The 27936-nt window shown below is 48.1% G+C and overlaps 1 protein-coding gene across 3 annotated transcripts in view; it reads left to right on the top strand.

Moving 5' to 3' along the window:
- LOC133211151 (zinc finger homeobox protein 3-like) overlaps positions 1–27936 on the top strand; it is a 122433-nt gene that overhangs the window by 27234 nt on the left and 67263 nt on the right. For all 3 annotated transcript variants that reach the window (XM_061351314.1, XM_061351313.1, XM_061351315.1), the window contains exon 2: positions 24247–26993. In XM_061351314.1, the coding sequence (XP_061207298.1) occupies positions 24293–26993 (2701 nt within the window). In that variant the 5' untranslated portion in view covers positions 24247–24292. The remainder of the gene's footprint in view (positions 1–24246; positions 26994–27936) is intronic.

Below are 27936 nucleotides of genomic sequence, written 5' to 3'. Positions count from 1 at the left end.
GGGTCTGGAGGAGAGGAGCTGTGTGCTCTGGAGCCTGGGCATGGTCTGTTTGAGACCAGCTGTGCAGGAGGGCACCATTCTGCACTAGGGTATCTGCTCACCGGGAGAGGAATCTGTTCCCGAACACTTGGGAAATAGCAAGTGTGAAGCAGTCAGTGTTCAGCTCCCCTGTTGCACCCCTGAGGAGAGCAGGGATGTGATGGGAGTATGCGGCACTGTCTCCAGACTCCTGCTAAAGCAGGGCTCAGTCTGGAGTTTGGAGCAGGTGAGGTGCTCTGGGTGATTCATGGCTGTCCTTTGGTCCCTGCACTGCCTGTGGTCCCTGCACTGCCTGTGGTCCCACCGTGTCTCTTTGCTGGCTCACATGCTGTCTTTGCCTGCCAGAAACTCTGAACATGGGGTGCCTGTTTGCCCTTCCCTCCCCATCCCATCCCAGCTCTTGTTCCCAGTCAGAAGTTCCCATTTGCGGTCCGAGGACAAGCAGCCGGTGCCTGTTGTGGAGACTCGCTGTTTGATGGGCTGGGTGTCACTGGAGCTGGGAGGCAATGTGGCCAGGAAGCCCATTTGGGGACCTCTGGGACGTGATGGCTTGGCAGCAATGGAGCCTTTCAGTAATACTGGCCTCACTCATGCGTTTCAAAAACTCTAGCAAACCCCAGTAAAAAAATTGATGTGGTGAGAGCGAAAGGAAGCGAAACAGTGGTGCGTGGTGGAGGAGAGCATGAGGAGTAAACACCAACATCTGATGCCCTCTGAACATCAGCAGATTGTGAAGCAGTAGGCTTGTGCTTTGGGCTGGATGGCAGGAGGGCAGGTGGAACACCTCTGTGCATGCTTTTGTCCCTATTGCTGCTTATATTTTGTTTAGTCTGTTGCTAATCTTGTTCAGCAGTTGCTCCTTTTAATTACTGAAGTACTGTTACAGAGATGTAGCAGATTAATCCTTTTAGTTCTGCTTGCTGCCAGAAGAGATTGCCACCAGTATTCTCATGCTGTGGAAGGAAATGTTGGAGCAAGGAGGAGCAGGGCTAAATTCAGAGTGTGTGCATTTACATGTGTGCTGCTCTGAGGTGCACAGCGGCAGGTTCCAGTCATGACCAGTGTCTTGGGTTCAGCTGTAACTGTTGTTTTTCTCCTTCCCAGTATCTAATGCAGAGTTGTGTTTGGGCTTCAGTCTGAGAACAATGCTGATAACGTACTGATGTTTTCATTGTTGCTTAGTAGCACTTACTCTGGTCAAAGACTTTTCAGTCTCATGCTCTCCGGTGAGGAGGGGCACGGGAAGCTGGGAAGAAGCAGGGACAGGACACCTGACCCAAAGTAGTCAAAGGGGTATTCCATACCACAGCGCATCGTGCACAATATATAAACTGGGATGAGTCACCTGGAAGGCCAGACCACTGCTCCGGTGGGTATCAGTTGGCAGGTGGTAAGCAATTATTTCTGCATCAGTTGTGTTTGTTGGGGTTTTCTCCTTCCCTTTTTGGTTTTATATTCTCTCCCCTTATTTCCCTTATTACTAGTAGTGGGTTTGTATAATACTTTAGGTATTGGACTGTTCTTATCTCAACCCATGGGGTTTACATTCTTTCCACTCTCCCCATCCCACTGGGAGCAGGGGGGTGGGGGAAAGGAGGGAGTGAGGTAGTGGCTGTATGGTGCTGAGTTACAGGCTGGGCTTAAACCACCACAAGCAGTAAGAATGCACAGGCAGGGGCAAGGCTGGGATAGTTTGGTCTGGAGGGTGGAGGCTGCAGGGTCTCAAGGCTGCTGCCACACTGTGCCCTAGGTGGGGAGCTCTGAGCCCCGCAGCACCCTGTTTTAGCAGGGAGGGCAAGTGTTCGGACATCACTTATCTGATCCTTGCCTTGCTGGAACACAAATATAAACTGGCAAACAGTTGCATAATAAACGGCACAGTCACTCTGGCCTTGTTGACTTCTCTTCCAGCAAAAGAAATAAACAGGGGAAAGTAGGAAATTTAACTTAAACCAATAAGTTGTTATTGCACTTGTGTTAGTGTGGCCTGAGGCTTGCATGATGACTGCTGGGCTCATATCTCCCAGAAGTTCAACTTTGAGGAAACAGAGAAATATTTACTTGTTAAATATACAGGACAACATGATTGCTGTAGGCACTGTGGTGTAACATTCGTGCTGCTGATTCCAGTGGTATGCAACCTCCTCCTTGCCTGTTCTCCTCAGAACACTTTACAGAACAGTTTTGAAGACTCACCTGGCTCTGTCCACAGGAGCCTAGTAATTTTCTTGTGCAGAAATGTCTGAGGTTGGAAGCTTCTCTGTCAGTGTTTACTAAAAGATATCCAGTGGAAATGTAAATCTGCCAGAGCAGATTTAATGTATATGCAGAGTTGCCCGAGTTACCTCTTGTTAGAAACCTTAATGCTGGGTCAGGCATTCCCCTGCTGCCTCCCTTCTCCTGCTGCTGCAGGCACTGCTTTCTAGATGTTGATATAAGAGCTTCCTCACTGGAACGTGGTTTGCAGCCCAGCTGCTTCCATGGGATGATCCCTGCCTTCTGCTGCTGTACTTGTGTGCACGTCCTCCCGTGCACACGCGTGTGCACACACCAGCTTCCAGCCACAACACATACGGCTCAGTGAAAGCCTTTTGGTTGTGCTGTATTGTGCTGGAGAGCATCCATTCCTGTGGTCGCTCTGTGAGCTGCCTCCATCTGTTCACAGCTAAGTTATTTCTTGTGTAATGTGGTCACATTTGTGCATGCAATTCCAGCTGAGGGCTTACAGTGGTATTAAAGTGCCATTTATTACTTGCATATTTCTAAAAACACACGGAATAACATACTAAGATCATATTTGCCACTTTTAACAGCTGCACCTCTTCGGTCCTTACACCCTGACTAGTGCATCAGTCTGTCTCCTCCTTTGTAAGACCCAATTGGTAAACCCTGACTTTACTGCGTATATTCAGAGTTTTCCTGTTATGTTTTTGGATTTAGTACCCTTCTCATTATTCAGAGCCTCAAATCACAGCTTTTTCTTGTGCAATATTCTGGTTTTCCACTGTGTTGGATGTGCTTCTCAATTTAATTTTATGAAGTATCTGGTCTCTGCTGACTTGCAGCAAGGCCATCAGTGAAGTTAGTTAGTGAGATGACTCCTGAGGCCTTTCCAAATAACCTCCATTCAGAGCAGTATTTTCTTCAAATCATTTTGGTGTCATCTTCTCTTGGCCTAGTTTTCTGCCTTTCTGAATCCTTAGCTAGTGCCCATCTTCCCTGACTTAATTCCCCATGGTATGTTGCTGAAGAAAGGGTAGTTGTTTTAGTGAAGAAAGATACTGGGCTAGTTTGCACAATGTGTCTTCTATAACCCTGCTTATGGTTTATTCTGGTTTCCATTTATTGCTGTCTCTTTATTCTTCACTTCACACTACTTACACCTTTGTCTGGTTTGAGACAAAGCTAATGAAACCCAGAGCAGTGTCCCTCCAGCCCTTTAATACAGGTTCTGCATTTGCTGCTCCATACCAATACAATTAATGACCTGCTGGATGGTTAGGAGTATCTGATGCTCAACCTGTCTGAGATGTACTTGGTGATTCTCAATTTTGAACTAATTGCCTTTTTTTTTTTTTCTTAATTCAGGCATTAAATTTTCAAGTTTTGCTTCCTCCTTAGGTATGCCAGCTCTATTACTGTGCCTCTTTCCTGGCTTTGGGAAGGGCTGTATCTGACAGATGAATACCAGACACAATCCGATTTGAAAAGAAAGAACCCCTGTGGGCAATGGTGGCTTATGTTGGTTGGTCCAAGCCCTCTGAAAAGGGAGGTTGCACAGGAGGAGGGTGTCTCCAGTTGTACATACATAGAACCACAGAATGGTTTGGGTTGGAAAGGACCTGTAAAGGTCATCGAGTCCAGTCTTTCTGCAATGAGCAGGGACAACCTTCCACTAGATTCAAGTGCTGTGGAGCTGAATGACCTGAGATCAAATACAGGTAGATAATTCATCCTGTGATGTAGGTGGATATTTATTTCTTTATGCACTTTGTTAAGGTGCCAGCTGAAGTTAGCTGATGTGTTTACCCAGCAGAAGTGGAACTGTTCAGTGTACTGGTGTTATTCTGAGGTGTATGGAAAGGATGTTTTTGAGGTTCTTCCAAGTTTTCAGGTTTTGTCAGTACCTAAATTTCGTTACTTTGCCTACTTTTCATTACATTTTCTGGAGTCTCCTGGAAAACAAAGCCTTTGGGAACTCCTGAGACCAAGGAGCTGCAACGGGTGGGTAGTTTAGGTGTAGTTATGCAAATCCTTGGTAGAAGCTTTTCAGTCCATTGTAAGGCTGTGTTTTCTACCAGTAAGCTGCAGCAGGGGCCAGTCGTTCCTCTGAGCCAGGCGGTCTGGTTTGGGTTCACTCTGTTGTACCTCTCCATCTTCTGAACAGCAGAAGTTCTGTCCCTGGAGCACACAGAGCCATACACGTTCCTTAATTTAGTGGTAGTCATGTTTTGAGGCTTAAGTAAGTTGCTCTTTTTGAGGTTGGCATGAATCATGTTGGCTAGTGAGGAATCTGATGAATAACCCCATTGTGTGTTATGGGGTTGAGGGTGTCTGTGTCCCTGAGGTGCCACTGTGCTCCTGGTTTTCATTTGGTCTCCCTGAAGAAAGGTGGGCTTTTCCTGGGCCTGGACTGTTTCTAGTTTTGAAATGCTGATACTCAGCTGAGAAGGTAGTTGAACCTGAAGTCATTGGGGGTTACTTATCAGCTAAGGGGTGTGGATCTGCTGGACTCACACACACAGGCTGGATCTGACCGCAGAAGCCCAAAGTGCATGATCATAACTGTGAATCCGCCAGTGCCAGGGCTGAATGGAAGGAGCCCTGGGGCTTCTGCAGGTGTGGGCAGAGCACTGCTCCCTCCCAGCCTGCTGTGCCACTTGGAAAGCTTTGCCCAGAGGTGGGACATCGGCAGCACACTGGAACACTGTCTCATGCCACCACCCTCCTGCCTCCCGGTGCTCATAGGGCAGCAGAATGAAAGCTGATTTGCAAGATAAGAATGGGATAGTGCACCTTGAACTTAAAAGTGGGATTTTTCTTTTCTCCATACTTTAATAACCTGAATGAGACTTTAAAGAAGTAGTAAATGAGTCTAATGAATAACAGAAACTGAAATGAAATAGATACTTATAATTGAAACATTTGACAGAACGCAAATTGTGCTAAAGCAGACATGCTTCTTTTGGTGATCTCCCAGAAATGCTGCTGAATGTGGCTGGAAGGCAGCAAGAGGTCAGGACCAAGAGTACCTTCACCCCAAGCATTTCTTTAGTCACATACTGCATGTGCAGGGCAGTGTGAGGAGCTGGAGCGGGTGAGAAGCTCGCGTGCATGGCTGGTGGGTGGTGGGTTTGCTCTGACAGTGCTTCCTGCTCTTTCTTTTAGCTTTGTTTTAATTTTTCACTACTACTTCTCTAAAATTTTGTTGCATTGAGGGTCTGTGATCTCTGGTAAACAGGGTCACCGGATGGCTGTCCCACTGTATGTTGTGGTACCTTCTGCCTTGCATCTTTCTGAGGTGGTTATTGAGCAGTGTCCTTGTGTCTGGACCTCCTTTGTCCTTTAAAGCTGCTGCTAATGCCTTGTGTTCCTTGCCATGCAGACATGCCAGCTCCTGACTTGCACTACATCTCGTTTCTGCTAGAAGGTCACAATGCCAGCAGTGCTTGATACGTAGCCTGAGCTGTGGCTGTGACGGGTCATTCTGCCAGCTGCAGCTTATGATTAAAAAGAAAATCAGTCACTGTCATCTTGGACCCCAGCACCAGTGATTTGACAGTCTACAATGCATCAGCTTCTTCCTCATCAGGGGATCTTAAGACTCAGGACTGCCCCAAGGGTTGTCCTCTGACTCAGGCTGCTACTAGAAAGCTCATCTTATGACTAGTACAGGCAGCCACAGGATTTTCCTGCCTGAAGGGGCTGCGGTGAGAGTCAGGGGATACTCTATTCCAGTTCTTGATAGAATCTTCAGGGCAAGATGGTGTGTAGCAAACCAGAGGGTAGGCACTGCAATTACTGCTGTGATCACACCTAGGAAATACCCTTGTGCTCTAGATCCTTTGGGGAATTTGGAGCCATCAGCTTTCAGGCAGGACTACAACTGCCTGCCATGGCCTTGAGCCTCACAATTCAACTGCAGGACAGTGGCTGCAGCTGAGATCATCCCTCCCTTTTAGAAAAGGGGACTGGTTTGCAACTCAGAGCATCAAACTCTGCATCTCGTGTGACCACTGCAAAGAGCAGCCATCCCGCAGTTGCCAGAGGTCTGCTGCCAGAGGTGCTCATTGCTTCTCGCTGTATCTTCAGTGCAAAATACTGATAAGCTTATTTGTTTTCCAGAACTGTAGTCCTTGGAAAAAATGCAGTCATCCAGGGTTAGTTTTCATCTTCCTTCTTATTCCCACTTTGTGGTGTGTTAAAATTGGATTTTAATTGAATAGCTTGTTCCCAGATGTATCTTTTAATGCTAGCATTTTCTGTTGCTACCAGAGATATTTTAAATAGGATGGAGAGTCATCCATAGGATTATCCAAGGCAATGTGTCACCCACATCAGGAAATGATTTAGGCAACAGAGTAAAGGAAATGTTATTTATAAAATATCTTTAACTTGTCACATCCCTTAAAGTGTCAGGGGCAAGGAGAAGATTTGGTTGAGGTCTGAGGAGATCATGTATTAATGAGTACATAGATGCAGATTGCAGAGGGCCCAGGAAAAGGTCTTGCTTGCATCATCTGGGGCAAGAGATGAACTGCGTAGTCTTCCAAACGCAACTGTCATGGGTTGGACACGTTTCAAGGATTTGATGGCTGGGTTTATGTCCCCTTGGAGCTGAAAGATTGAATGAAGGCTGCCTGGGCTCCAGCTGCCTTCTGCTATGGTTTGACTCACGGTTTCACTGAGAGGGAAGGACCAGAATCAAACTGAAGATGAGAAGAAGGTCATTTAGAATCAGTTTTAGTATCAGTAAGTAGAGGGCAAATGGGGTTTGACCTTCCGAGAGACATGGTTACCAAGCAGCCAGCATATCACTTATCAAAGCACATGTGTGAGAGGGAAAAGCTCAGCTGAGAGAAGAACATTGCCCAGCATTTTTTGTGCTGGAGATGGGTTCAAGTTCAGATTTTTCTTCCTCTCTCTGGGGACCAGTGGTAGGACACAAAGAAATGGTATGAAGCTGAATCAGGGGAACTGCCGGTTGGACATTAGGAAGAGATTCTTCACTGAAACACTCTCCAGGAAAGTGGTTACAGCATGAAGCCTGTCAGAGTTCAAGGAGCATCTGGGTGGCACTCTTAGTCATATGGTTTAGCAAGGATCAGGGAGTTGGATGCTGTCCTGCATTCAGCAGTAGCAGTCATTTTTCTCCTTCTTAGTAGCGGGTGCAATGCTGTGGTTTTGACTTTCAGCCTGGGAACAATGCTGATAACACCGATGTTTTTAGTTGTTGCTAAGTAATCTTTACTCTGACCAAGGACTTTCTGAGTCTCTTTGATGCACTGGTGGCCAGGCTGGATGATTTCTCCAGGTCTTGCTTCCTGAAGATATCTCCTTATCATTTCCCCACGCAGTTAAAACCTTGCCTGCAAGCAAATGGCAGTGTGCCTGCTGCTTCTCCCTGCCTGGCAGGGGAGGGATAGGGGGGTGAGTTTGTAAATTAGAGACTTGTTTTGTAAATTGGTTCATTCTTTGTCTGACTTGCAAAGCTGGTACCTCTGCCTTGCGGTAAGACAGGGGAGAGCAGGGCAGAGGAAAGACCTGCAGAAGGGTGACACAGGCTGAGTGATGAGATGAAGCTTCCTAGGTGAGGTTTCTTGGCAGCCTCTCTGTGTTAGGGATTTGGACCTGCTTGGCTTCAGGACAAGAAATATTGCTGAATGTTCCTGGGCTTCCACCAGTCTTTTTAAGGTCTTTGCTAAATATCATTCTCTTGGTGGTTGCTTTAAGAGATACTTCTTTTGCTGTAAAAGCAGAGTTTTAAGTGTTTTCGGTGACAGAAGTCTGTGAGATCAGAGATATTCCTGTATTGGACAGTTAACCTGTAGATTTACTGCTGGGATTTAGTTCAAAAGGCAAGCCAAGCCTTTTGTGTTGCCTTGCATGGATACCTGTGCTTGCTCCTGCTGTCACCACGGTGGTCCTGACAATAGCACATGGCACGGGCAGGTCTTGTGCAGAGACCACATCATCTTGTCAGAGGGAAAACCATTCAGCTGGATGGATCACAATCCTGCCAAGTATAGAATAAACCCCTGCAGCTGTGAAGCTCTTCTGTAAGTTGTCTCCATGTAGGTGTGGAGGAGGCTGCAGTCAGACCTCATCGCAGGAGATGGTTTCATTTGGTAGCATAGTCCTATTCTTTGTCTGAGCAGCTTCTCGCATGGAAAAGTCAAAAGAAACTTGGCTGAGAAGCTTTCGTTGTTCCTTGTGCCCAGGCAGCCTGACCGAGCCCTCACCTGCTGGAGTGCAGCCCCATGTTGCTGGGGTTGGGAGCCAGCACTGCCACCCCTGGGGCTCTTGGAGCAAGTCCCAGCCTCTGTCTGTTCCAGTCTCCTCTCACTCTGCCATGCACCTTCCCTTGCCTAGAGCTAAAACAAGCTGCCAAGAATTAATTGTTTTGTGTCCTTTTCTCCCCCTTGTTGCGTTGTGGTCTGATTGGTATCTGGGCTCATTGGGCACTGGAAGCATTCGCTTCCCCTTCTCCAGAGACAGATGTTGGAGAGCGGAGTAAATGCTTGAACACATCATGCGGGGATGGGCTGAGCCAGGTAGCAATCCTCCTATTGGTTGTTTCTTCAACTCCATGGTGTAGTTTGTCTCAGGGAAGAATGCTGGTGCTTGGCATAGCTGGGGCACACTTACCTGCCAGGCTGCAGGGGATGGAGTAAATGGGGTCAGGCTACAGAGTATTTTAGTCTTAGTGTCCTTCATTCATCTGGGGCAGTGAGAGCAGGGTGTGGGTATCTTCACTGCATTGCAAGTGATGGATAGAAAAGATGCTGTTCCTCAGTATAGGTGCCTCACTGCGCAGGTGGGGAGTGCTGGGACCTGGGAGCTGGGGCTCAGAGTTGTCCAAGCGAGGTGTGAAGAGTGTGGAGTGTAGCACCCAGTGTGGTACTGAGGGCTCGGCTCCCCCAGGCTGGTTCTGCTCCTCCACTCCAGGACAGACGAGGGATCTGTTGCTGTTGGCCATTAGACATGCTACAAACTGCAGGTAATATCCCATCTTTGTAAGGTAAGTAAACTTTCCAAGTTTACAGGAGGCGTAAGCAATGGTTAAATAAATAAATGAAGTTTTATTTCACACCTACCAAGGACTTTCACTGACACGGAATCTAACTCAGTGCTCAGAAAAGGGCTGTGAGGGAAGAAGGGCTGGTCACTGTGAAGTGTAAGGAAGAAGGGAGATGCGAAGGGGAGCAAGAGGAGCCAAGTGTTTTACAGGATTACAAATTCGAGTGGAAATGATGAGGTTAGTGTTACTTTAAGCTTTGTCATTCTGTGGACTTCAGGATTTTCAGAATGGTTCTGGAAGGCAAGTCTTGCAGTCCAAATACATGTGGGAATTCTGATAAATGCAGTGTCCTTGGGCAGCTTCTGCTTTGGCAGTGCTTGATGAGATATGGAGAAACCGAGGGGAGGAGCAAAACATGCCTCTTGGATTCAGCAAAGTGCAATTGTACCAGTGCAGTGAAATCCATTAATTGTGTTGGGAACTTCATTATTTCTTTACCTGTTCCTTTTACATGCATTAAACATTTGGACATTATCATGTACATGAGCTCCTGTAAAATCTTGGTCCCATAATCCAAGGAACGGTCTGGATTTGGGAAGGGTGAGTGGGAAACATCCTGGTCACCTGTCCTTAATGGATTCTGCCCTCTTGAGGCAGGGGTGGCATGCTGAGGGTATGGGTTCCCAGAGGACTGCCCATGCCCAGGGTGCTTTGGGAGCAGTGTGACGGGGGAATATCAGGCCTAACTGACCTAGAGAGGGGGACGATAGATGTGGTTTTGATCAGTGTTCACTGACAAGTTTTAGCTTCTTTTTAGTTGAAAGTTTGACTGTTGATGCTGTGTTGTGCAGGGATGCTGGGGAGGTGGTGGTGGCCTGTGGAACGGCCCTTTTGACAGTGTCCTTCTGACACTTCACCTCTCCATCTTAATGCTTGCTTGAAAATGGCTGAGGCCGCCTCTTGAGGCCTTTTGGTGGATGTTTCTCATTGCTGGTGTTCGAGAAGCGCTTGATCAAGAGACCATGTTTCTAGTAATTATGCCTCATATGGAACTGTTTTCTTATGCATTTAATAGGGCTCTGTCTCTTCAGCTTGTCCTTGGCCTGAACTCTTGAGCAAATTGAACGAATTCGGGGGGCTTCACAAGTGAGATGGGCATTAAAACCTTTGATTTTTCTCAGGGCAATTATTGTGACCAGGTGAGGAAGAGGAGGCCATTCAGCGAGTGATATGGGGCAGCAGCTTTAAGACCCCTTCATTAGTAATGCTGAAGTTCACTATTTCAAGTTCTCAACTTCAGTAGCCCACTCATACAGCAGGAATCCCAGGGTGACCTGTGGGCTTTGAGCAGTGCCTGAAGATACCCCTTCAAGGAAGTTCCATTTAACCAGGTGGCTTTTAGCTCAGCTGAGAAACTCGTTTTTGAAGATGCGAAAAAGATACTCTCAGTGCACCTTCTAATTGTTCATTTAGGAGCAGAACTTTCCTCCAGCTGGGAGCGCTTAAGGCTGCCGTAGAGTGCTAATTAAAAGTAGTAGTGATAATAAAAATGGGTATTTGCAAGGAAAGGAAGGGGCACCAGTATGCTTCCCCAGGCCCCTCTTCAGGAGGAGGGCAGGCTATGGGCCACAGAGATACATTTCCAGGAGAGCTGGGGAAGGGCACCAGATCCTAGGCTGCTACTTCTGCTTTAACAAATGGGGATGGTTCTTGATAAAGTGGAAGATGCTAACCAAGCTTGCATCAGTTTGACAGAGCCGCCACCTTGAACTGTGTGAAGGTAAAGCTGCATCACTTTGCTGGGGCTGGGACGCCACATGCCTGGGACCTGGAGCACTGGGGGCTGCTGCTGGCCACGGAGCAGCTCAGCAATGCTAGAGCCTCCAGGAGCTGTTACGGAAGGAAAGATAAGTAGAGCTCATAGGTGTAAGCACTGCTTGGTCTGCAGCAGTCAGCTGAGGACTTAACAATCCTGCATGTCCCGGTGGCTTCTAGCAGCCTGGCTGTAGCACAGCTGCAGTCACCCTGGGGGCAGTGGGTTTTGCAAGGGATAAAGGAAGTGCTGGGGAAAAAAGATGGCATGTCTTGGAGCTGGTTTATTCTCTTTCTCAGCTGTAGTTTACTAGGCACTGGGAAGGTGCTGTTGTTTTACTGAAGTGATTGTGGGTCTCTCTTGATATGAGTAGAGCCTCACTCACATGGGTTACAGTCCCCAGCAGTCTTAGTTGAGGAGTCTGTAATCTACATCCACCACGCTTGGCAACAACTCTTTTGGCACTAATTACCATGCCTAGTACTAAAGGGGTTTACATGGGGAGCTTGGAGTTACTCAGCTAAGGTTAGTCTCTGTCTTAAGAGGCTTTCTGAGGTAGCTTCTGAGCACAGAGGTATTTATGACACAGAAGGCAGAGACCACTTCAAATTTCATCAACTGTTTTTTGGCCGCTGTGTTGGATCTTCTTCTTTTGTGTTAAAAAGATTGATCTTTCTCTCCCATTGCCTGGCCTTGACTGTAAGGGGTGACCTTTCGAGGCCTTAGTGAGGAAGTGGGGGTGTCTGAAGGATGGGCTGGCTGTTTAGTAGTCATCTTCAGGACCGTTATTTGACCTGTCCTCTTGTGTTGTAGAAAACAGTCTTTCTCAGTGCTAGAAATATATCCTGTGCACCTTTTCATAGGTGATTGGAGGATTTACTGCCTCATGTTTGTTACTTGTCCCTTGTTGATTTCTTAAGCTGTTCAGGTGCTGTCTGTTGTTAAAACATTCTTTGTTTCTCTAGTTGTAACAAGGAGTATAACAATTGCTTACGACTATGAATCCTTTCCTAGAATGTTGTTCTAAAACTGGAGGGGGGAATAAATCCGAACAAGGCTTTGGGGAAGTACTTGCACTGTGTGTGCTAGGGAGAGTGGTCAGTGGTGCTCGGTTGTCGTGGTCAACAGGTCTGGAGCTGGGAATGGCTGTCACTGTCATTTTAATGGATTTTCTTTGAACAACAGAGAGTTGCTTGTCTTGGAGAGCCTGATGCAGTGGTGCTTGGCACTGGCTGCCGTTGGCTCTTCTGCTCCTTCTGGCCCTGGGGAAGAGGAAGGTGGAGGCTTGACCTGCCTAAGGGTGATAGGGAGGGAGGCCACCTCCCTTGTGTATATTGCAATGGGGGGCAGCAGAGAGGCACCAAGGGACTAGGGGGTTCATGACGATGAGAGGCTTTAAGAGGAGGAGGAAGACCTAGAGCATTAGCCAGAGGCACCATCTGTGGTCTAACCCAGTTGAGGCCAGCCCAAAGTAAGACTGGTCTGACTGGTGTAAAGTTATTTTGCAACTCTTGGCTGTGATTTCTTAGTGAAACCCACACAGACTGTGAAAGCAGCCAGCCAGAACAGTGGAGCCTGTACCAAGTACTGCCTGCATTCTGTGGCATATGGTACTTCAGATTAATGTGGAGATGAAGCTGTCAGAGCCTTGTCCATACTGGGAGATAATGGGACCCATACTCCATATTTACTGTCCATAGAGCTGCTGGCAGAACTTCAGCCCATTTTAAACTTATTTTCAGCTGTCATTTGGCAGCAGTGGCAGTACGGAGCCCAGTTATATTATAGTTTCCGTTGCTCCTGCAGTTGGAGAAGTAATAGATGTTTTTGCCAGAGTAGACCTAATCTGACAGTTTGCGTTTTGCTTATCTTCTGAAGGCAAGGCTAGTTGATGTCTGTAACTGTTCAGTTCAAGAGAATCTTTTTTCTCTAAGAGTGAGACTATGATAAGGGGTGTACACGGAATAGATAGTGCAGGGACTATGTCTAATAATGTGACCTTCTCCATCCACGCAGTAGGTTGGAGGTGAATGTGGCACACTAAGCAGGGTGTGGAGGACTCGCACCAAGGCTCAGAAAGGCTTCAGACAGAAGATCATGCTCTGGCAATTCTTATTTCTGTAAAAAGCTCAAGACAGGACTAGGAGCATCTTGCAGGCACTCTGCAATTATCATAATAAACAGTTTTATCATCTGCTTGGCAATCAATAATGTGGCTTATGCTGCTTTAGTATCTCACTGGTATTGATTACTTTAACAACTGTGCTGCGGTCAGCTTCTGTTAACCCGTTCTCCACTGATGGGACTTGTCCATCCTGCTGGAGGAGGCAGAAGACTTGGGATTTCAACCAAGGCACGAGCAGAAATTAACAAGAGAATAGGTCAAATCTAGCTTTTAATCACAGAGGCTTGATGGCAGGATTTTGATCCATGAATGTGGAGTTGAGTGAATATTCTGTGTATGTGGTATTTTAAAACAGAAGGATTGAAATGTGATGCTCATACGAATCTGGGCTTGTGACAGTGTTGTGTAGTGCTCTGTCAGGTTTCTGACCCAAGACCCCTACCCTTGAAGAAGGAAGGCTCTTCCCTCTGCAGCAAAATGCAGTGCTTTTCCAGGGATCCGGGCTCCGAATGGGCTGGAATGGGAGTGTGCCCACTGGATATCCCCTTGGGTGCTGGTGGTTCTGCTGGGGCTACCCCAGGGCTGGGTGATGCACTGTTGCACCAGGACCTCTCACATGTACTGTCCCGTGAGAGCAGAGACTGTGGACATGGCATCAGGTGCATGCTGTACAGGTCCAGTGACCCTGGGGCAGTCCAACACTGCTGTCTCTACCAAAGACTTTGTCTCAGCTAAGTGAACCCTTGGGGGTGTTTCGGCAGTGTTGCTCCTGCTTCCAGCAAAGCAGTCAGCAATTAAGAGCATCAGGTTAGTCGCTTACTCCATTTTAGGAGGAAGAAATGTGACTCTTATTCAGGATCCAGATGGGACATGAGGAAAAGACAGGACTTTCTGGGATTTGGGTGTGCCTGAAGAGTTGGGTCTCATGGCCCAGTATTTCTCCTAATGGAATTTCCCATCATTTACTGCCCTGCTGATTTCTGATCAATGAAAATAAAATTGTGTTGCCTCCTGAGAGGCTCCATGTATGGCTACAGCCTCCAGCTGTGTCAGTTCCGGTAAGATAATCTCATCAGGCGTGCAAGAGGGTAATAGGAAATAAAAATAAAACCCACAATTAGCAAGAGGCCAAGCAGTGGAGTAACGCTTTCAGTGCTGGCAGTCTTGAGAAGGGTGTGAGGCAACTTCCTTCCCCTTTCTCCAAAGGTGCCTGCATCCCTCATGTGTTTGTGAGGCTGTTCAGATCCACCAGGCACATGCTTTGAAACCTGTATTTGTCTGAATCTCTGTCAGTCTCTCCCTTGTGAGACCGTTAAACTTCCACATGAGATGTGTTTGTTCTGAAGTGTGTTAAGGATGAGGCGGCTGATAGGATGGCTGCATACTGTGGACTAGCAGCACATGAACTTGAGACTTTGAGCTGTCAGGTGGCATGTGGTTATTGACTCCTCTTGGTTACTGCCATCAGGAAGGTTTAATTTGACCAGGTAAAGAAAATGCTTAGACTATATCTGAAATCCCAAGCAGGGCGGGTGAGTGAGTGGATGATCTGTTTACAGGAGCATGGGAGCACTTGGAGCTGATAAAAGTCCTCCAGAAGGGGAGGTTTCCTTACACGTTTCAGGGTTCTGGGGTTTTTAGGTCATCTTACAGTGATAAAACAGTGACCAGTAAAATTTATACATTTATTTATATAAATTTCATACCAGAACATTAATGGCAGATCTGAGTGTACATCCTGGTGACCTTTGCAGTGGGGCTTTGCTACACCAGTGTATAATTCAGAACGAACACACCAGACAGCTGTGGAGTCTAAGTGGCAAGCAGAGTGGTTACTGAATGACCTAATGCTGCTGAGCCTGCTCTCTGTGCCTGAAGCATTGGCTTTCCCGAAGGGTGGGAAGAGCGGAGCCCAGGACCATGCAGCATGTCTGTTTCCTAACAAGGACTGGATCTGAGCCCTGGCAGAGGGGATTTGCATGACTTAGATTCTAACTCTTACCCTCTGCTTGGCCCTTGCCACTAGTCTGGAACACAGATGTTGTTTGGGTAGATCAGTAGAAGGAAAGAGCATTGGCAGGGCTTCTTCCCTAGGCATGTGAGTCTGTGCATGCAGAGCATTGCTCAGGGGGAGCAGTTTACCAGCAGCGCATTCACTTTTTAGGCTGGGCCTCCTCAAGGTGCCTCTGTCTCCTCTGAAGCTGTGTCTCAGGGCTGGTTGAAGCCTGGCAATGGTGATTTGTAAGAGCTGGCTCTCAGAGTAGCAGTGCAAATGCCTCAAGTGTTTCTGAGTGGGAGAGGCTGCTCCGTGTGTCGAGTAGCTGGAAGATGGGAGGTGGATGAACCATCAGCAGAGCCGCAGAAGCCAGCTGGAATCCCTGCTTTCAGGAGTTGCTGCTGTGGTTTGCATCCTGTAGTCTTGCTATAAATGCTGCAATTTCCCCTTGGATTTAGGTACAGCACTCTGGCAATTTAAATACCATCTTGGATTTGTTTATATGCGTCTTTCTGGTGTTTGAAAACTCAGAACAACTCAGAGATTTCTCTCATAACAAGCATATTTGTGCGTTAACTGGGTGTAGGTGTTGCCTAGTGCAAAGCCTTATGGGTGTAACTGCCCTTTGTAGTAGGAACCCGGCAGCCCAAATGGAGCTGTGGCAGCTCTTAATGGTACAAGCTACTGGATAGGCTGCTAGGGTGAAAATGAGGGAGAGTGCAAGCTTCAGACTGTGGCAAAAGAGGGGAACGGTGAGACGAAGAGCACTAAGGTATGGGAGGTTAGGGGGACCGTGGAGTCCATGTGACAGATTGAGGTAGTTTGTCCTCGACAGCTCTTCAGTTAGTGTTGGAGCTATGTCAACAAGAGTGCACTGAAAATGTGAACCAGATGCAAATGTAGTTATTTATGCGGCAGCATAGTCTGGAAACTGTATGTGACAAGAAATGTTGGGGTTTTAAGAGCAAAAGGGTGAATTGCGTAACTCGTGGAATGTGTGGTGTTTTGAAGCAAACCAATGTGGAAAGAAAATCTGAAACTTCTGTGGTGTTCTACATAAGAGGAGAGGTTCATACAGGACCTGAAAACAAGCTCTGTGTCCTAGGTGTGTGTAAATGCCATGTCACCTATGAACTAAGCAAGTGTTTTACTATGTTTTGTAAAGAGAAATGTGTCCCAAGTTAGTTTACCTCTGCTACAAAATGCTTTCAGTGCAGGCATGTCTCTGGAGGAATAAAGGCTCTTTTCCCCAGCTGCTCACTTCAACCCCTCTGGCACTCCTCTGGATTACTCTGTTCTCAATGGCAGTGGGTTGATGATTATATAAATATTTGTGTGTGTAGTACAGTAGCTGACTCAAAAGGATCATCAAACGTGGAATAATAGTTCATAACAAAATATTTTATGAAAAGCTCCTGAATCTCATATTACTCTCTCAATTTTAGCTGGTGTGAAGGACAGAGGAAAAAATGTGGGTAATGTAGAAGGTTCACCTTTTCAAGGAGACCCTTTCTCTCTGAGTTTCATGCCAAGTGTTTGAGCCCTACAGCTTTCAGTCCTGTTTTGTTCAGCATTTCCTTTGCTTCCTGCTGCTTGAAAAGCTGTTTATGCTAATGATCCTGTGAAGATCTGAGGCGCTGGCTGTGCCTGTGCGTGTGAGCCTGTGTGTCAGGGAGTGCTTGCCTTTTCTGTCCTGTGAGGAGAGTGTGCAGTGCAGTGCTTGTTTGTGCTGTCAGCATGCCAGCTCTGGAGCACTGCTGGCTGCCAAAGGCAGGCCCTCCAGGTAGTTATCTTCCTGCTGGGAGAGGACCAGCCTGTGCTTTTGAGGTGCCTCATGGATCTTTCCTTTTTGTACACCACTGTGTACTGCCTCATTGTCTTTTGGGACCTTGTGCCCTTCAAGAACCATCCCTTGGAAGGGAAAACGCACCGTGTCCCCTGGGGCTTCCGCAGAGGTGTGTGAGTGAATTCACCAAAAGGGCTGTCAAGCACTGGAACAGGCTGCCCAGGGAAGTGGTGGAGCTACCATCCCTGGAGGTATTTGAAAAACATGTAGATGTGGCACTTAGGGTCAGGGTTTAGTGGTGGACATGGTAACATTAGGTTAATGGTTGGGACTCTATGACCATAAGGGTCTTTTCCAACCTAAACAATTCTATGATTCTGTGAATTCTTGGCTTTGCCAGTTTAGCAGAACAGTTTGCAAGGACTGGCAGTGCCAGGACTCTTATCATAGGTGTTGGACCCCATGGGTCAGTGTTGGTTGGATCCCTCTTGTCTTGCTAATTCCACTCTTAGTGCAATGGTGTTGGACGTGGCCATGTGTCTTGCTGGAAGCAACATTCTGGCACTGAGCAGCGGCTGCAGAGAAACTCTACAAGTCAAAACTGAGCTTGGCTTTTGGTTGGTAAAGCCTAACCACAGAAGAGGAAGAAGGCTGGATGTGCAGGATTTGGCAAGATGGATACCTCTTTATGAACACTCAGCAAACTCCATTTGTTGATGAGGCAACTCCACTGAGATAAGTGTGTGCCAAAACACAACTTGGGTCTTGCTTGCAAAGGTGCAAGATGTAACTTGCTATGTGAAAGTGTGAAATTAGTTAATAATTTCTTCTTTAAAATGTTGAACTTGGCAAAAGATACCAGTATTTGCAAGGGTGTTTTTTGTTAGGAATTCCATAAGAGGAATCCCAAGGCACTGATATTGTAAAATACTTATAGAAAGCCCCACTTAGAAAAAGTTCTTCAAGCTGTGCATCCATATGCACTATTACAGTTAGATTTTTGCTCATAAGTACCATTTCAACCTAATATTTCAGGTCCTTTTGCAGAATCCTTTATGTTTCCCTTAGTCTGGCAGGTATTCTTACTACTTTCTGGCACCTTAATGAATGGGAGACAGCTGAAAGCTGTATCTTCTGTTTAAGCTAGAAGATAAAAGCATTTTATGAAACTGGGAATTGAAACTATTACTATATTGCTCCCAAGCTTGAATATCCAGCCCTTGTTGCTTAGGAAATTTGAAAAGATCTTTCTGTTCTGGGAAGTGACTTTCCACATATTTGTGTGCTAACAGCTGCTGTATAAATCTCATAAAGTGACAACATGCTCATGCAACCTTATTTTACCCTCTTATGTGACCATCCTGCTTACTGAGGCAGTGTGTGAATATGTAATTAAAGACAGTATCATAATGCATATGCATAAGGGAGCAAAATTAAAGTTGCTTTGGCAACATACATTCTGTTCTCCCTTAATTTTTGAATTCTTGATCCTAGGTAATGACTTTTATCAGGTCTCTCCATATGCAGTTTCTGAGTGGTAGAAGGGTGCTTTGTAGCATGCCAGGTGCAGGGAATTGACACGGAAAGCTTTGATGCTGAAGGTTTGTTGTGTCACAGCTCCAGACGGACATGGTAATTGCCTTGCTTCTCCATCCTGGACTTCCTGCTCTCAGGAGCTTTGAATGTATGTGGCCCTAGGGATCATGGGGTTTACTGGGCTGCTTGGTCACCTTTGATACTTCCAACCCATGTCTTTAGACTGGGACAAGTGTCATCAAATGCCATTCCTGAGACAGGAGCTTCTTGGCTGATGTGAATATCAGCACTTGCCAGGCTCTGTACTTCTGAGGTCATTGTAAAGCACTGAGCTGTGTGCATAAGGAGACTGTGCACAGGGCATCTAAACCTGCTTTTAGTTTTTTTGCTGGCTTTGTCCTCTTGCTGCTGTCCCTTCCTGCTTCCCCCTGAATCACCAGTATCTGTGCTGGAGCTACTCTGAGGTTGTCTCGCAGCCTGTATTTATGCTATTGATTTGTAGAGCATCTGTTGGCACAACAGGTAGGTGTGTATTTACAAAGTTTAGAGGTCGATGCACAGTTCTCTCCAACAGGAACCACTTAGGTTGAGTTTCTGACTGTGAACATTTGCGAGAGCTGCTCCTTCTGTGGAGCCATGGTAAACGTGTGAGTGCTGGCTGGAGCTGAGCCTCTGCTGCCTGCCAGGGTGCTCGGAAGGAGCAGACCCTGCTCATTACAGGGTTGAGCACTTCTCTCCACTGTGCAGCTGTGGGAATAGGCAGAGGGAGGGCTGCCTCTCTGGGTATCTTCCAGGGTAATGGCATGGATGTAATGCATCTGCTTGTATCTTTTCCTTGTCCTCAGCACCCTTTCTTTTTTCATGGTGCCATGCGGGTCATTAGCTGAGGGAACAGTTTCTCACTGTCTCTTTCTCCTTTTGTTTTTCTCCTTCCTCATTGCTTCCAGTCTTGGTTTACTGCCAAACAGCCTCTTGTGAAAGGGCCGCGTAATTAACCCTGTGCTAATTAACAATTTAAAATTACACAGCACGGCTGTTCATATTTAATTCTCGGGAAGTCTGGGCAGCAGCAGGAGCCCTCCCTCCACCGCACACACCATATCACTGGGGAGAGCAGCCTGGTGCAGTGGGCCCAGGGTCCCCAGAAGCCCCCAGCCTGCTGGGGCTGAGGGTGTTGCTTCAGCACCAGCTGCTGCTTGGTGGTGGAAGCGCTGCTGTACGATGACATGCCTGTCCCTGCGAAGATGGGGCAGGGAGGGGGAAGATGGGGGGGTTGACTCCACTTGTGTTCTGGACAGAGCGCAGCTGCATACCACTAGCTGTGGTTAGTGGAAACTCTTTGATGAAAGCGTGGGGCATACAGTGCTTTCATTTGCACTGGCCCATCCAGAGGTAGCTCGGCTGCGGACTGCTGTGGCTGTTGCTCTCTCCCCTGCTGTGTCGAAAGTCCTCCAGCCAGGACCCAAATCTGCTTGAAGGGACTGCAAGATACAGTGATGCTGCAGAGGAGTAGGGGCTTGGGTGGGCTGTGTGCCAGTGGTACGGTGAGCACAGTGCTGGGAGCAGCACTGGGATGTGAGGCCAGAGAAGGGATTGAGGAGAGCCTTTCCCCACTGGTGGGAACACAGGGAGTCTCCAGCAGTCAGGCTGTTCTCTCTGTAACTGGAGTTCATTGATTTTACGGGAAACCATGTTTACAGACAGAGTGCTGATCGACCTGACAAGTTGACTTCTGCCTCCTTAAGTAAGAACTACCTTTTCTTATTGACTGTCTGATAAACAGAGCAGAGAGGGCTGGGGGTGGGAGGTGTGGAGCATCTGTCTGTCCTCGCAAGAGCCCCCTGTCCCATGCAGGTTGATGAGGGGTGGTCTGGGATAGAGGAAGATACAGGGCCCATAATAGTGGACTAACAACTACACTGTACTCCTGCTTGGAGTCTGGTTTGCTTTAACACGGCAATTGCTCTTTTCAGTTTAAAGAGACAATATCTGCAAATAGAAACAAGTATTCCTGTTGTTCTTCCTCATCAGCATAGTTTTGCAGGAGTAGCTCTTGTTAATAGACTGAGCAGGCAGGAAAAGCTTGAATTTGTCTAGGGGCTTAGCCTGTGTCAGGGGCTCTGGCTGGCCATGTTTTGGCTGTGGGTTTTTCTCCTGTTCTGTAAAGGCTCCTCTGTGACAAGGAAAGGGGAAGGAGAGAAAGATTCCTTTGGTGTAGCACCTTCTGAACTGGTTAACATGGAGTGAGTTGGGGGGGAGAGAGGATAAAGCAACCCAAGATAGAAAAGCCCACCAATTAATTCGTCAGCACTCACAGATCTGCCTAGTCTGGCCTGGCCAGGAGAAGGGATTGGCTTTCTTGTCAATAAACAAGTCCCCAGTGCAGCATCAAAGCTGAGTCCTTTATCAATCGCGGCCTCCTCTTCCCGCATGTTCCTGTAACTTACCAAGCATTTATTACATTGATTTTACAATCAGGCTGTTAACCCTCCCACCCCATCAGCCCCAGTCACCCTTTTGGCCCAACTGTGAGTCGAGCATCTTCCTGCCAGTCAGGAGTTCTTGATGATAGAGACACTCAGATTCGTGTCACATCTCACCTAGCTGTATATTCTGGGGTACTGCCTGAACACTTCCTGCCTAAAAGCGTCTGTTGGGTGCTCTTGTTCCACATTGCATTTTGAGGTCTGCAGAGGTATTTCCAAAACTTTACTTGGCAGAAGTATGGGGTTTATAGAGTTTCTTATTTTACTCTTTTTTCCCCACCCAATATGAACTTGCTTTAGTTTAATTTGGATTGCAGTTGTCAGTGCAAAAAGTAGCAGTGAGCGGGATAGAGTACGTCATGTTGTGGGAGGCTGAATATGCAGCATTAACACAGAAGGATCTGGGATCAGTCTAAAGAAAACACAGAGCTAATGACAAATGTTCAGTGGGAGAGAGCTGGTGAAGTAAGAGCTGCCACAGTGCTGTGCTGAAGTGCTGAAGTGTTTTAGCTAAGGTAAGCAAAACAGGCTGATTAAGAAGACTCAGCTTTTTGGCAACAGGGTTATGGTACTCTTGTTCTTATTCCACTCAGTGCACCAGGTTATTTTTATTGCAACTCAAAATCATTGTTTATTCCCAGTGCAACCACAAAGACAGCTGTGTATGGCATAGAATTCAAGGAAGATGGGGGCTGGAAATGCAGTGAGGTGTGTGTGAATGCTTTGGATTATTATACCATTGCGCCTCCATGTCCTTCTATCAGAATCCTCACTTCCCTCACTTTGGGAAATGTTAACTTCCACCTTCACGAGCAGTTGTAAATATTTTTTCTCAAGCTTCACCAGCAGTAAAACAGGAAAAAAAAAGGACACATGAAGGCAAATCAGAAAAAATATGGATGGCTTCATGTGGTATGAAAACAGGAAAAAAAGAACATTGAATGTTGTTCCATTTTCTTTTGCTTGAACTAACTTGGGCAATTCGTTCAGTGCTGCTGTGGCATGTTACCTACTTTGCACCTTCTCTGGCAAATCTTCAGTTCTCTTTTTATTTTTTCTTGTGTTTCCCAGATATTTATGTACCAGTTGTTTGCTTGTACAGCAGTAACCGTGTGCAGCATGCACTGGGCAGGCAGACACACAAGGAAAGGTAGCTTGTCTTACAGCACGCTGCTCTTCCGGAGATCACGACGGTCTTCCTTGCCCGATGGGCTGAAATCGAGCTGGAGAACACCGGAAACACTTTCAAACTACAATTATAATATTTGACTTTTAGGTAGTAGCATAGATTGCCAAGGCACTGATAGTCTGTGGTGCGAGAGCCCAGGGGTGGCAGCAGGCTGCTGATGTGGCTGGAGGTGTCGGAAGGGAGATCCGTGAAGCCCCGAGATGCCAGCTGGTCCCTACATAAGTCTCGGAGGGGAGTGAGGGGTCCCCACTAATAGTCCAGTCTAATCAGAGCTCCAGCACTGCGCCCTGTTTGGTGTATCTCATGAGCTGAAGCAGCAGCTACTTGGAGAATGCTCAGGTAAGAGCGACTTTGAGGAAGAGGTAGTAAATGAGAGAGGTTTCAAGAAAGGCTTAGAAAGAATTTGTAAACTTTAAATGTATTACTTAAAGTCCATTAAGTCAGTTCAAGAGTAACGGCATATTGTTAAATTAAAACTGCCCTGTCCCACAAACCCTTACACTGAGTATCAGCAAAAACTTTCCCCATACGTATTCAGTTCGGGAATAGTCTGGTGAGTGAAGTAGTACTTGTGTTCAGTTCTAAAGATAAGTATTGTGGAAGATTTCCTGTGTGGCATTGATGACCACAGATCTGGAGTGTGACTCTTCTGTTGTCTCTTGGGATTGTAAAAGCGTGGTGAAGTTGGCCTGTGCTTGCACAGTTGTTCCTTGTCTGTTTTCTATGGATCCTTTGCATCTGTATACTTGAGTCTGTATACCTGAGGAAATCTGTGGACCATAGGTTAAAGATCACTTTTACAGATGAGGTAATAGTGCTTTAATTTCTGCTGGTGTTTCCTCCCGTGTGGCTTGTGCAGCTCTCTATAGAAAGCAGACTATATAAATGCTTCTTTGCAGACAGGGTTGTGGTAGGGTTGCAACTGAACTGGCAGTCCCTGCTTATTTGTGGTCTACATTACAATGGTCCAGCTCTTAACAGTAGCAGTCCCTAATTTCTTAGGTCTGTAACCTCTAGAAAGACACATCCTGCCTGGCTCTGTCAGGATTGCAGCACCAGAGACGCTGGCAGGATGCAGCAAAAGGGGTAGAGGTGGTTGGGAAACACCTATGTTGGCCATGCTCAGCAGCCCCTGCTTGCTGGCTGCTTGTACTCTGGGTGAGTTCCCCAGCTCCCATTGTATTTGTTGGAACAGAAGTAGTAGGAAGGGTGTCCTCCCTTCTCCTCTAGGACCTGAATCAGCTGTCTGTCTCATCTGGGGGTGAGAGGAAGCCTCTGTCTGTGTATGGAGGCTGTGCCCTGTAGCATCTTCAGGAGCTTCCTGGAGCATGGTGGGCTGCTTGCTTTCCTATCCCCGGGATGGACCCTTGTCAGATCTGGAATTTCCTGTTTGGTTTCTCTCCTGACATGTCTCTGTTTAAACTCTGTCCAGAACACAGCAATTAAATCTCCTGTGCATGCCAAATGCTGCTGCTATGAAATCTCTGAGTTGCTCTGGGTCCTGTAGTCTGCCACAGAGGTGCACGTGTGGTAGCTCTGTTTCTGTCCTCTCTGAACCGCCCAGAGAAGAAATCACCCAAAAATAAAATAACAGCAGCTGGCTTAGCGAGTCACAGAGTACCATTCTTACAACATTTTTAAGCTCCAGCACTATTCGGTTGTAGTGTCTTAACTTTGTTCCTGTCAAAAACTTTTCTGTTACGTTTTTGTTTTCTGAAGATCTAAGACTTTGGGTGTGGCAGTGCAGGTCCTACACTTCTCTGGTTCAGGAAAGGTGTTGGGGAGGTTATCACCACTGCCCAGGTCCCTTTGTCTTGCCTTTTGTGTTCCTCCTTCCACTGTGTTTCCATTGCTCATTTCCAGCAGTGCATTAGAGCCTGTTCCTGGAGCCCATCATAGGGCACCAGCTCTCTCAGCCTTCCATTTGGTCCTGAAGAGCCCCTGATCTAGGTGGTCCTTGTGGTGGGGAAGTCTTCATGGGAACTGTCTCTCCTACCTGACTCACCTGCCTTTCTCCTTCTCTCCCCACCTACAGGTCCGAGCTGTACCGGGTGCAATGAGCGCTCCGAGCCGGCCCTGCCATGGAAGGCTGTGACTCGCCTGTCATCCCTGGGAAGGACAATGGGTGTGGCATCCCTCAGCACCAGCAATGGACTGATCTCAACAGTGCCCACCTCCCTGATGCAGCCAGCAGCATGGAGCAGCCTGCAGCAGAGACCCGCGGCCCCCTGGACAGCCTGAGGGTCCCTTTCCCAGAGCACGTCCCTGAGAGCAGCGCCGCGGCTGGCCCTGGCGCCGAGCCCACTGGCAAGGAGGTGAGCTGCGGGCAGTGCGGCGCCTCCTTCACTGGCCTGCAGAGCTACATGGAGCACCGTTGTGCCAGCGCCCGCCCGGCCCCGCCACTGCGCGGGGAGAGCGGGAGCGAGAGTAGCGAAGACGGGGAGGAGGAGAGTGATGTGGAGAACCTGGCTGGCGAGATCGTGTACCAGCCTGACGGCTCAGCCTACATCGTGGAGAGCCTCAGCCAGCTGGTGCAGAGCGGGGGCGCCTGTGGCAGCGGGGCTCTCTCCTCGCTGCTGCCAAGCTCTCTGCCCAAGCAGGGAGAGCCCTCCGCCGCCGCTCCCGTCTACCCACAGATCATCAACACCTTCCACATAGCCTCATCCTTCGGGAGGTGGTTTGAGGGTTCAGACCAGGCCTTCCCGAATACCTCAGCCCTGGCGGGCATCAGCCCCGTCCTGCACAGCTTCCGCGTCTTTGATGTGCGACACAAAAGCAACAAGGATTACCTGAACAGCGACGGTTCTGCCAAAAGCTCTTGCGTATCCAAAGATGTTCCCAACAATGTGGACCTGTCCAAATTCGATGGCTTTGTGCTCTACGGGAAGAGGAAGCCAATCCTGATGTGTTTCTTGTGCAAGCTGTCCTTTGGGTATGTCCGCTCGTTCGTGACCCACGCAGTGCACGACCACCGAATGACTTTGAGTGAGGAGGAGCGGAAAATTCTTAGCAATAAGAACATCTCCGCTATCATCCAAGGGATAGGCAAAGACAAGGAACCCCTTGTCAGCTTTCTGGAACCAAAAAACAAAACCTTTCAGCACCCTCTCGTTTCTGCAGCTAACCTCATAGGCCCTGGACACAGTTTTTATGGTAAATTCAGTGGCATTTGCATGGAGGGCGAGCAGGCCCTTCAGGCCGGGGCGGCCAGTGGAGCAGAGCCACCGCCGGCAGGCGTCCTGGCCCCCGGTGCACTCCTCAACCTGGGAGGGCTGACCAGCTCGGCTCTGAAGACTCCTATTACCTCAGTCCCCCTGGGACCGCTGGCCTCCAGTCCCACCAAACCCTCAGAGGGGAAGGACCTTGGGGTGGCAGAGGGGGAGAAGCAAGAGGGAGGCGAGCAGGACAGCCTCTCGGAAAAGGCAGAGCCAGTCGAGGAGGTGGAGGAAGAAGAAGAGGAAGATGTGGAAGAGGAGGAGGAGGAAGAGGAAGAGGAAGAAGAGGAAGAAGACGAGGATGATGAGGGTTGCAAAGGACTGTTCCCGAGTGAGTTGGAGGATGAACTGGAGGAGCGGCCCCAGGAGGATGGTGGGGCTGTGGCAGGTGGCAGTAGCAGCAGCAAAAAGGACCTTGCTCTCTCAAACCAAAGCATTTCTAACTCTCCCTTAATGCCTAACATGCTCCAGACCCTGTCACGGAGCACAGCTTCTACTAGTTCTAATTCTGCTTCTTCCTTTGTCTTTGATGGTGCAAGCAGGAGGAATCACTTAAGCTTTAACAATGAGGGTGGCGGAGCCAGTGTGGCAGAGGGCAGCAGGAGGCTGGACTTTATCGATGAAAGTGCCAATAAAGACAATGCCACAGCACCAGAACCAAATGAGAGTGCGGAGGGCGAGGACGGGAGCTACATTTCCCATCACCAGCATGCTGGCCCCCTCTGTGAGCTTGGGAGTGGGGAGTGCCCTTCGGGGAGCGGCGTGGAGTGCCCAAAGTGCGACACGGTCCTGGGCTCCTCACGGTCACTGGGTGGCCACATGACTATGATGCATTCTCGCAACTCATGTAAGACACTCAAGTGTCCCAAGTGCAATTGGCACTACAAGTACCAGCAGACACTTGAGGCGCACATGAAGGAGAAACATCCCGAGCCGGGTGGCTCTTGTGTGTACTGCAAAAGTGGGCAGCCACACCCACGGCTGGCACGGGGTGAGAGCTACACCTGTGGTTACAAGCCCTTCCGCTGCGAGGTCTGTAACTACTCCACTACTACCAAAGGCAACCTCAGTATTCATATGCAGTCCGACAAGCATCTCAACAACATGCAGAACCTGCAGAACGGAGGGGGAGAGCAAGTCTTCAGCCACACTGCCGGAGCAGCGGCAGCGGCAGCAGCAGTCGCAGCGGCTGCAGCAGCCAACATTGGTAGCACATGTGGGGCCCCCTCTCCCACCAAACCAAAAACCAAACCGACATGGCGGTGCGAGGTGTGCGACTATGAGACCAATGTAGCTAGAAACCTCCGTATTCACATGACCAGTGAGAAGCACATGCACAACATGATGCTGCTTCAGCAAAACATGTCCCAAATCCAACACAACCGGCACCTGGGCCTCGGCAGCCTGCCGTCACCTGCTGAGGCCGAGCTCTACCAGTACTACCTGGCACAGAACATGAACCTTCCCAACTTGAAGATGGACAGCACTTCCTCAGATGCACAGTTCATGATGGGTGGATTCCAGCTCGATCCCACCAATCCCATGGCAACGATGGCTCCATCTCTAGGTGAGGCCGAAGGGTTTTCCACTGTGTCCATGTTGGGGGTGGGGAGTTTGTGTTTGCGTCCCAGGAAAGCCCTCATGCACAGACGGGGCACTGCCTACCACATCCCTTTGTCCTGTCATTGTGGCCCCTTCTGTGGTGCAATTACTATTGTGGTGAGTTGCTTTTACGTGGTGGTTGAGGATGGAGGCTGCACAGTAGAGACCTCTCCATTCCCCACACACCAGTTTTACTTACCCTGTGAAAATACATTAGTTTTCTGGTACATTTTCTAAGAGTTTTAGTAGGGAGCTAATTAAACAGTAGGTATGGGTTATTGCTGACATGCATAAGATGTTCCTTCTCGTTGTGGAAAGCATCCTTACTATAGTGTTTCCTGATGATTTTTCCTTGGTTTGGCAAGGGTTGTGAGTAGTTTGGCAGGTGACCTTGTGAGAGGATCCGATCTGAGGCTGGTGCTCTCAGAGCTAGATGTTGAGTAGGTTTCTTATGTGCTGTGTGTCCTGTAGAAGAAAAGGAAAGCAGGTTTTGAGAGTTGTAATGAATTTGGTGGAAGGAGTGGTGTTCCCATGCTGAAGAAACTGAGCTGAAATGGTTCTTCTGATGCCAGTGTGAGATACAAGACTGGAGGCTCGACCAGATGGGTATTACTAAACTGGAGAGGAATTGCTAGAGAGATTATTTCTCTCATCACATCACAAAAGCACTTAAAAATGAGCTACCCAATGCATTTTTCCTGATAACAAGCATTCACTGTGTTCTGTGCTTGACACTGCGGGGGGAGGGGCACCACATCCCCACACACTAGACCAGGAATTAGACTGGGAGTGGCAATAGAGGGTCAGGTCCTGTTTGGTTCCTCCCCCAGCAGGTGCTGGTCACACACATGTGCTGCCCAATGTGTTTGACTGTCGCAGAGCTTTGGGGTGGGAGCTGGTGCGGGACA

The sequence above is a fragment of the Neopsephotus bourkii genome, unplaced genomic scaffold (assembly GCF_033783945.1).
Source record: "Neopsephotus bourkii isolate Nb327-2 ecotype Australia unplaced genomic scaffold, CSIRO-AGI_Nbou_v1 NB_570, whole genome shotgun sequence".
Lineage (NCBI taxonomy): Eukaryota > Metazoa > Chordata > Aves > Psittaciformes > Psittacidae > Neopsephotus > Neopsephotus bourkii.
The sequence above is the reverse complement of the archived record's forward strand: the minus strand, read 5'-3'. Positions and strand labels throughout refer to the sequence as shown.